The sequence below is a fragment of the Rattus norvegicus genome, chromosome 3 (genome assembly GCF_036323735.1).
Source record: "Rattus norvegicus strain BN/NHsdMcwi chromosome 3, GRCr8, whole genome shotgun sequence".
NCBI lineage: Eukaryota > Metazoa > Chordata > Mammalia > Rodentia > Muridae > Rattus > Rattus norvegicus.
The window spans coordinates 59,959,065-59,970,070 of NC_086021.1; the positions used below are offsets into that span (position 1 = coordinate 59,959,065).

The window sequence follows — 11,006 nt, forward strand, 5'->3', positions numbered from 1 at the left end:
TCTTTCTCTTCATGTACTCTCTCATGCTAACTAAGCATGCCATTGGTTGTGTGGATACTTTAGAAAGTTCAGCCTTGTCCCCACGAAAACCTAAATCAAAATAATCTCAAAGTCTTCCTTGGTGTCTTCTAAGGTTTGAGGCAAGCATATGAGGACACTAATATGAACTGTGAATTAATCAACTACTTAGAGTAACTTCTCACAAAATAACTTACTTGGCACTAAAGTGTCTTTAACTATAAGATAATGAGAACATTATTTTTGCCTGAAATGTTCCACCATCTGATGTCAAATTCTTCCTTAATAATCTTTGTCTTAACTCGATTTTTCTACTGAGTAAAGCTGATATTGAAGCCTTCTGAACGATTGCCACTCACAGCTTCATCTATACAATTATTATGACGTGTGTCTCCCGTACTTTTTCAGGAGAAATTGTATGTTGTCTGGGATGATTGATTTATTACTGCCTTGGTACTTGATTTGTCATTATTCATTATTTTCTTTGTCAAACAGACCCATACTCTTGTTCACATAATCACACAGTCCTGCCTCTCAATGGGCAAAGTAGCGGACGGCTCTCAACATCTTACCATGGAGACTTGTAATGATAGCACTTTGCAAAAATGGCTACTAAGAAACTATACAAGAGCAGAAGTTTTTAGAAATGTTTTTGGAAATCTTACTGATTATTTTCCTTAATGACTTGTAGAGGTTTGTGTTTCAGACTTATTCAATTTATTTAGTAATTTTAATTGTTATTAAATTCTGAAATTTTAATAGAATTTATTTTATTACATTTATGAATTTATTTTTCTGTCTTTTACTCCTTTGCTGCTCATTTATTTGAAGATTGGATTTGCTAAATAGTAACTATTCTATCATTAACAAAAATGTATTTTCAGTTTCTTTTTAAAAATGTGTATATATACATGTATGTCTGAGTATAAGAGGTGAAATGTATTATGAAGTATTGTTTTGTTTTATCCTAACAATAGCCATATTCATATGAAAAAATTTTGTATAAAGATGAAAACATGACTAAATATAACATAGATTAAAAATAGATGGTTTGGAATTTAAAAATTATTTAATTGTGTTAAATTTTATTCAGATAGCTCAACTCTGTGTGTGTGTGTGTGTGTGTGTGTGTGTGTGTGTGTGTGTGTAACACCTTCCACATCTTTTATAAATTACCATCGTCTTATTTGGAGACACTAAGTAAATCTATTACTAAAGACTAAGTTATTTTTAAAAAGTGCATGTCAAAAGCAGCTGTATCTACACATTTCTTTTGTGGTTGCTTAGGTGATAGAGTGGCAAGGATCAAAACTTTTCAAAAGGGTACATTTTATTTATTACTTAAGTAAATTGTGATTATCTTCTCTCTAAATAATCAAATAAATTGTTATTCGGTTCATATCAACAAATACTCATGAGTATTTTTTAAGCACTACAAATAAATAAGATCATTTTTGAATTATTGGACTTAAGGGTTTTGGGAGGTTTTTTGTCTTTTGTTTTTTTGTTTTTGTTTTTTTTTTAATAAATCCAAAAACGAAATTATTTTATATAGTTCAGCCACTGGGTGTGAGAACACATGGGAGAATCCAAACTTTTCACTTAACTACCTGCGGCACATTTAAAAACAGAAGAAGGGAACCAGAGGACTGAACTGTTTTTGTTTGAATTAGAGGACACTTGTGTCAGGGATGGTCCATATAAGAGATGGAAAACTTGCAGTTGCCAAATGAGTTTGCATTAAGAGGATTTATCCCAAGGCAATTTACATGCAACATTTGAGTTTGTTTTCTATGCCTCCATGTCATCATTGTACTAATGTACAACATGATACTTGGGGCTTAAACATTTAATCTCGTGAATCATGGACTGCTCTGGCAGGAGGCTTCTCTCAGCAGGAAAGCATGTGATTGGCGGTTGTATCAGCACCATTTTTCCCATTTATTTATTCAATTTATATCCCAATATCACCCCCTCCAAGTACCTGCCTAACAACTGTAGGCTTTGATTTTTCAAAACCTGCTTTAATAAGGAATCTTACATGCTTCAACCTCCGTTCAACTCACCACCCAAAAAAGGCAGTGCAAAAGAAAAGCTTATAGGAAACAAGGGTTTTGGACCTGCTTACAAATAGTTCTTTGGGGCTATGTTTTATTGTCAGCAGTCCAGTCCTCTAACAAAACACTAACATGAATCCATAGCAGCAATTCTATCCCAAAGAAACCGTGAGGCTCTGCCAATCTGCCTGAGTCCATGTAAGCATCAAGAAGCCACCAGAATATCACAAGCTCTTTGTCGAGTTAAGCTCTCCATAGTTATGACAAGAAAGATCAGTGATGCAATGGAATGTGAACAATACAAAAAGAGTCATCAGCAAAACTAGTGATACAGAACGAAGTGAACCTATGACAGAGCCTCTTCCCCCTGACTCTGTGGCCGTAATTGTATTCTTTTTAGTAATCACTTGTTATCTCACATGGCTATTTCAGTCAAACAACCTTTTTCCTACATATGACAGTTTCCAAAGAAACCAGAAATTTCTACTTCACACAGTCCTTCCTCCACCCCTTTTCCTTCTCCTCTGACAAGGGAGAGCACCCTGCACACACATCATTTTGCCCTGGCACTTCATGTCACTGCAGGCTAGGCACAACCTTCCCATTGATGCCAGACAAGGCATTAAGAAGAATAGGATCCATAGACAGGCAACAGAGTCAGTGACAGAGCCCACTCTAGTTGGGGGATCCCTAGGAAGACCAGGCTGTGTGTCTGTTACATATGTGCTTGCAGACAGGAGCCTAATATAATTGTCCTCTGAGAGGTTCCAGACAGCATCTGACTCAAACAAATGTAGAGATCTACAGCCAAACATTAGGTGGCGCTTTGGAAGTCTTGTGGACCAGTTAGGGGAAGGATCATGAGACCCAGAGAAGATAAGGACTCTATTAGAAAACTAACAGTGTCAGCTAACCTGGACACTTGAGGGCTCCCAGAGGCTGAACCACAAACAAAAGAAAATACATGGGCTGGACCTCGGCCCCCTGCCCATGTGTAGCAGGTATACAACCTCAGCACTTGATGCATCTTCTGGAAGTTTCTTTTTCTACAGGTCACATTCTGGCACAAAGTTTTGGTATCTCCATCTGGCAGATGCAGAACCTACCTGTGCTGAATAGGCGCGTTGCCCAAACACAAAGTTAACACTTTTATTGTTACTTGCTTTCTAAAGGTTTTGAGTTCATTGACTGAAGTTCAAACGTGTCAGTAGAGAAAGAGGAGATTTGTGAGCATTCTTAAAAGTAACTCAGATTTTTTTTTTAATGAAGAATAAAAGTCTTCAGAATTTGGAGGCTTTCCCCCATACCTATAGCATGTAAAAGAAAAGAATTCACAGTCAGGACGACTTGAGACTGAAATGTCTGGCTTTGCAATGTGCTTCATTAGATAGAGTTTTTTTGATTGGTCATTTTTTACCTTTGAAGCAATAGCGTTAAGCACTAATACATTTTTTTCAATGATATTTCCATGCTGATTTAACAGAACGATACCAAATACAAAGGTCTCAGCATATATTACTTATATCATTAAAAGACTTACTCAATATAAATTTTAAAAATCTTTTCTTTATTCCAATATGATATAAGGTCCAATCATTCAACTACTGTAAAAGGTGATCAGACAACAATAAATTAATAGCAGTGCTATAAGTCAATGTGTGGTAAGCTACCCAATAAAAGCAAAGTCTGTTGTTTGCAGAAGGATCTGTTAGAAGCATGGGGTGGTGAGTATTCTTTGCAGAAGAAGGTACACATGCGCTAACTCAGATTTGAGACAGAGAACGATTTTCTTTGTTGCTGTTGCTCTTGCCTACACTTTTCTTAAAAAGTAAAACAGTGGTTTTGTTTAGTTTTGTATCTGATATTCACACTGGTTAATAGTTAGATTTCCTGTCCTCCTAAGAGTAAACCAGCCATCATCTTGCTTTCTTGCTATCTTAGGCAATTTCTTTTTCACTTCACTGTTTCGACTAAAACTGGCTTGAAACTCTGTATTAAAAAATGATAACAAAGGCCCCAGTCTTGACATCACCTTCTTTTTTAATCGCCTTGCCTTTTAATTTCCTGCTGAGGTCAGAGAGGCACCTTTCACAGCAGCCTGTCTGCTATTATATCTTTTCTTGCAATAATGAAGTTACAGGTGTTTCTTTATATTTTTAACATGCACACACCCCAACATACCACAAAGAGTGAGAAAAGCCTATAAAAAGAAGACTTTCCCCACTTTTAATTCTGCTAATTTGCAAAACCTAGTGTTTAAGATGTCAATTCCAAGACATGCTTGCACATCATCTCAAGTATGTGCAGTCACTCTAAGTTAGAGAACTATTCCAGTGATTCTAGGCATGGTGCACAAAATTAATAATATATGTGTATAATTAATCAGTGTAAAGTATATTCCCTTAGAACATGCTGGAATGTGAAATCTCAGAAAGTAGTTCAATTACAGATAGAAACAAAAAATGTGTGATGATTAAGCACAATGATTATTAGAATTGTGAAGAAAAAATACTATATCATTTTTGTTTTTAATTTGATATTGATAAGTTTATAGATCCGTAAGTACAATTAGCATCTCATGAATGAAGACTAATCATCTGGGGCTTTAGAAATCATTGATCTACAGTTAATGTCTCAGATACTGTAGTTTAGTAGTTTTAATGGGAGCATCTCTAATCATTTTTTACTTTTGGAGTAACAGGTGCGTGTTCGACTTCTATGTTTATCAAATTGTTCATGACTAACATATGGTTATAAAACTAAGTTTCTTTATAAGTCTGTTAGTGTTTGTCACATTCAATTAGACTTCAGGGTCATGAATATGCTTTTGACAAAGACATCTGAATTTTCAGCAACGTGTAATAAATATCAGCCAATTTCATTTTCTTAACCCATCTTTAAATAGAGGTGTATTAGACAATGATAGTCTAATGGAAATGATAGTTTTATGGAAAAATTGTAAACATAATTTAGAGAAAGTTATACACAGTTTTGTTTAAAACGTCATATTTTTATACATTAAAATTATATAGATTATTTTTAAAGAGCAGCTTTCATCTAATGAACCAGTAATTACTGACTATGGTTATTTTTTACAGAGACTCACTTTGAGACATGCTAACAGTAACCAATGTCTTGATGAACCTTCTGAAGAAGACAAAATGGTGCCTACCATGCAAGACTGCAGTGGCAGCAGATCTCAACAATGGCTGCTGAGGAACATGACCTTGGGGACATGAAGATCTTTTTTCCCAAGATGTGAAAGTCTCTACTCATTTGTTTGTCCATTATTTCAGTTTGGTGAAAATCTTAACTTTGCTGAATTAAACGTTTTAAAAATACTTTTAGTAATATAAAACACAGTTGTTTATAATTCATTTTTAGGAATGTTTATTTCCCTACTAAAAATTTGTATCTGATTGAAGAAGCACATAAAATATAAATAATAAGAAACTGTTATTAAACATTTCAATTGTTTGGGAAAAAAAACACCTTGTATTTACTTTTAAAATGTCTTCATTAGCCTCTTGTCACAAGGTTACTTGGTATTGATTTATTTGGTGTTCTAATAACAATTAAAAGAGAGATCATGTAATGCCTTATACAATATAATAATTATGAAATATTAATGTAGCTTTATAAAACACTCTTTTTACAAAAGCTTTATGGGACCCTGGTTGAATTTCTATGCCAACAATTAGAACACATAAAAAAATCATTCCTGAGCATTGAATTCATCAAGCAACATATAAGGTACTAGGAAAAAAATTAAGTTAGTTATTAAATTTGTGAAATATAAAATCATCATACAAAATTGAAAAAACAATTTAAATAATAATTTTAAATCAAATGATGTAAGGAATACATCGGGTATTGAGGACGACAAGAGCTATATAAACCACAAGAATTGCCGTGAGAGAATCTTCAATCCAAACAAGCTGAAGATGGTCTTGCTCTGAAACATGATGTCCGGACCTCAATCCCCAATTACTCTCTGTTTCTGTAAGCTCTGCCTTTGTCTGTCACTCTAGAGGGTGAGATTTGTCACAGCCTACAGAACTGTAGGTGAAGGGTGACCTTTTAAGTTTACTTTTTAAACTACTATCTCTTTTACTTCAGTCAGTTTTGTCATTGGCTCGTTGTATTTTACAAAATGTATGACACTATCAAAATTTATTGCTATTCTATATAATCCAACATTGGTCACTGGAAAAATTCAAGTTACAAAAGTGATATGAATTAAACTACTAGACATGATTTTGTGTAAACTATGGCTCAGTCATAATTAGGACAATTTCTTGTGTCATTTCCACTTAAAACCCCTTTGTTCACAGTGCATGAACTAAATATATGAAAAAGAAAAAAACTACCAATTCATGGGATGGTAGTAATTGTTTCTATTTGCTATCATTTTAGATGGTCGCGTAGTTATTGTACATGAACGTTTTGGTTGTTTATTTAGCAGCTGGAGGAAATCTATGAAGGTCAAGATAGAAGATTCTCCAGAAACAGAAAATCCATTCTTTTGACCTTTTAGTTTAAATGATCTTCTAGAAAAAAAATGTTAATTGGCCTGCTACACTTGCCTTCTCTCTCTACTCCCTCTTTCTATATATTTCTCTGATTCTCTCCTCTGTGTCTGTTGTTTTCACCGTCTTTCTCTCTGTTTCTGTCTGTCTTTTCCACAAACAAACACAAGCATGCACATGCACAAACACACACACACACACACACACGCACAAACACACACACACACACACACACACACACACACACACACACACACACACACACACACCTGAGCTGAGGTAGTATATTTATACTGCTTCAGTCTACCTACTTCAGTGGTCTTTCTCATCAGAACAAATGCACGTTTCACCTTTTGGATGCTCAAGTCAGAACTATGAAATTGAGAATTTAGGGGTTACCCACTTAGTTGGTGCTTGCCCCTCAACCAAGAGGACCTGATTCTGATTCCAAGCAAAATAACCAATAGATGTGGAGGATGTGCTTGTAACTCTAACACTGGGGAGGAAAAGAAAAAGAGAATCTCTTGAGTTTCCATGCCAACCAGGTTGTCTTAATGGACATGTTCCAGACCAAATGGGAGACCAAACATTGTCCCTAAAATCAAGTGATATCTTTCAAACTTTTCAAGCCTGTTCTAACAGTAGCTCAGAGGCCTTATAAAACTGCCTGCTGTCAAAATTAACTAGGATCTTGGCCCGACACAAAATTTAAACTCGTTTGAAATTTTCATTTTAGAGTGTTTTGATACCAAGTATTGATTTTTGTAAATGACAATATTGTTGCGATGTAAAACGTTGGACAAATTGAGTTTAACTATCTCATAATTAACTTGATACCACATTTGACATAAAGCAGCAAAGGTACCACAACCAATGTGCATTACTAATTCTTACCTTTTAAGTCATAGGGAATATGCATATAAATATGATTATCTATTTATGCCAAGGCTTACCCAACGCTATACTTATTTTCATAATATAACAGTCATAGAGATACTGTTGTGTACGAATTTGTGTATTTCCCTGAATGCAATGTTCCCATTAAGCCTCAAATCATTTTATAGCCATCATGCTTATATATTCAGACAAATACACTCCATACACACATATATACATACCCTATACAGATGGATATGTACACACATACACAGAAACCTCTATGTTTCTTATCTCTTTCTGTCTTGCATTTCATTCCATTGTTCTGACTGCTAAGCAAGTTTCTGGTCTACTGTTGTTCTACTAGTCCCAAAGATGCCATTCAGTTTAGTTCTTTAGGTCTCTATTCAAGCATTACATTTTCAGTACAAGAAACTCTTGTCCTTACTGTAATCTCTCACTCCTATCTCTCTAAGAACAAATCTAAGTTTACTCTTTTGCTTAATTCAACTTCTTCCAGTCTCATACACCAACACACACTTGGGCATACAATTGCATTTATTTATTTATTGTTTTCAATTCCAGGGCCACATCTTTGTTAAGTAAGCACACTACCACTGATCTACACACACACATTCACATGAATCCTTTTAAAGGCAGGGTCTATATTATTTTTGTCCATTGGCTGTGTTCAGCTTCTTATGCTCTCTCTTGGATTATTCTAACTACTACTCTTGAACTAATACACTTGAGAGTGTGTTCATGTTGTTAAGCAGCAGAGTATCATATGGTTCCATGTTTAAAATTTAAAGTGTCCAGTAATGTCTTTATAGAGACTTTCAGAGCGTTGGTTCGAACTGTTAATTTTCCTTCTAATATTCTTGATATTAAAGTATGGACTCTATGTTGTCCTTTGTGTTAAAATCACCAGCTTTATGGAAATGAAATACAACATTTTATTAAAATCCTATTATAAGATATATTGCTTCACTTAACTAAAAATAATTATAGTTTCAGTGTTTTGGTTGTATTAGATTGACCACAGAAGGGCTAAGATTTTGAGTTGTAGAAAGAAGACAATTACATTCTTTTAAAATCATATTTATTTTCATGGTTTGATAATGACTATACAAAGTTTATTTTCAATGTAAAAATCTATTAACTAAAGATATTATAGAAATCTTAAAACATTAAAGATGTTATACTATTAATTTCTATGTTTATATATAATAAAACTGAGCCATGGACATATACTATAGTTTTATCATAATCATAGAGTTACAAAACTATATGCCCAGGACTCCTACTACTGCCAAAAACATATAAGGTCACAATGATGGGAAAAAAGCCTTTATTAAAAACTCATTATTAATTTCATTTGTTAAAAATGTATAAATTAGTATTTTTTCATACTTTAATAAAATTTGTTCTATGAAATAAGACAACAGGTAAAAGGAGAAGACCTGCAGCAGAACAATAGAACACCCTACGTCAGTGGGCAAGAGGTTTGAGAAAGCAGTATCATGCCTCTTCAGCAGTAATTTATTGAACTCGGGTTTTTTTGTTTGTTTGTTTGTTTGTTTTGATTTATTTTCTCTTTTATGTTTTCTTGTAATTCCTTTCAAGCTTCAAGTAAAGCTGACCTACAGCTTGCACAGAGTGTTAGACCATCAACCCATATGAACACTGGGGGAGTTCTTTGTTTGAAGCTTTGTCAATTACAGAGAAACCAGCAAATATCGATCTCTAGGCTTCCCAGTGTCACTTTACTATAAACATATCATGTAAATTTCATTTTTTCTTTAGTTCTTAGAAACATCATAATAAATTTAAAAACCTAAGGGAAGGGAATGTAAACTGTTACAATAAAAATAACATAACCTTCTTTTAATGTTTTATTTTTAATTCATTGAAAGGATACAAATATAGTAGATTGCTTCAGCAAACTTCAGGATATTGGCTTGCTCCAACATAGATTGTTACTCCATTTAAGAAGTGGTTGAGCATAATCATTGCCATAGCATTTGCATCTTATCTATGGATTCAAGCTGTCATTTCAGAGTGGCCAAAATACAATGCATTCTTAAATTGCAGGTATAATGATTTGAAGAATTATAAAAAAAAATTAAAGTCTTCAGCAAATGTGAATCATTGTCTGTGAGATGTTATTTTGTAGAACTAAGAACTCCTAGTCTTGACTGAAGGCCCAGTTTAGCTGAGCAGCAGGAATTCAACTGTATCAAGGCAGCTTGTGTTTCGGGATTTAGTTACTATCCACCATTATGTCAGATATGGGGTGAAAGCACTCAGCTATTCTTCTCTATAGCACAGGAACATCTGGTTTGACTGCACCCTGTTCAGAGTGGTATCAAGCATGATATACTGTACAAAGCTAAAGTGTTGGATAAGCTCTAGCAATGTGTTTGAAACTAGTTGGTAGAGATTTGTTCCCTCAGTTTTTGTTTTAAAGTGTTTAATACATTCTAAAGAAATTTTTCATTGAATCTGCATTCAAAAATTCCCCCTGAGAAAGAAGTGATGCAATACGGTCTTTTGTCAATAAATGTACTCCAGATGAGGACCACTTCTGTGATAATTGGCTCATTATGTACAGTGATGCTTTACTGCCATTGCTAATAGGGTACAATGAATCATTCTCCCATGTTGGGTGATTTAGAATAAAAAAATCGAGAGGGTTCCACCTCAAATATAACTGTTTAAAAAGTGAATTTTTCATTCTGTGTTCAATTGGTGAGGTTAAAAACTTAAAGCTACTAACCTTTGTTCCTGGTGTACCTACAGTTAAAAATAGCTCAAGAGAGAAACCAGAATCCATAGTCAAAAGACTTTCTTTGAGTGGGGTAGAGACCTTCTCTTTTTAAAATCAGTGTGTCAAAGATAAAGAACATAATCTCAAAAATGTTTAGACATGCTCAATGCAGTCTTTAACATTTATAACAGTAGAATGTGCATAAAGATTTAAACATTTTAAGTGTTGTAAGCATTACTAAATGATATAATTGTTCTTTTTCTGTAAATTTAAATATTTATACATTTTTGTAGAATTAAAGTATGCCAATTTAGTTTTCCTTTTGGTATATGTTGTCTTCTTTCAAAATAAATTTTGCTAGTATTTCAAACAGATAATTTTAGTATTCCATGATTATGTTTTATTTTATAAAAGAGTGATTATTTATAACCATTTCTAGGCAGCAAGAAAGTCTTGTTAACCCAATATAATCTTATAGCCAAATATGTAAAACAGAAGCATTTAAATGTGAGATATATATATATATATATATATGTAAAATTTTCTTGTGAGATGATTAGAGATTGACTCTTTCAGCTCTGTAAAAATGATTAAAAGAAGTTAACATGCTTTCAAATACATGAGCATACTTGTTTTCAGGTCATACCTAGATTCCAGATTCTGATGCTGGAATCCTGAAACGGTCCCTTTTTGTTGGCCGGTGGAGGACTTTTGCACAGCATATCACAGCAAGATTCAGAGCCACAATCCAGAAAA

General features: G+C 33.9%; 1 protein-coding gene across 8 annotated transcripts in view; it reads left to right on the forward strand.

The window, feature by feature from the left end:
• Galnt13 (polypeptide N-acetylgalactosaminyltransferase 13) overlaps positions 1 to 10,569 on the forward strand; it is a 657,006-nt gene extending 646,437 nt beyond the window's left edge. For 4 of the 8 annotated variants that reach the window (XM_063283608.1, XM_017591674.3, XM_039104816.2 and 1 more), the window contains one exon: positions 514 to 708. In XM_063283608.1, the coding sequence (XP_063139678.1) occupies positions 514 to 699 (186 nt within the window). In that variant the 3' untranslated portion in view covers positions 700 to 708. Of the gene's footprint in view, positions 1 to 513; positions 709 to 5,173 lie in introns of those variants that run through there. The other 4 variants (XM_017591676.3, XM_017591675.3, XM_063283609.1 and 1 more) reach the window with 2 other exon arrangements.
• The last annotated feature ends 437 nt before the right edge of the window (positions 10,570 to 11,006 follow it).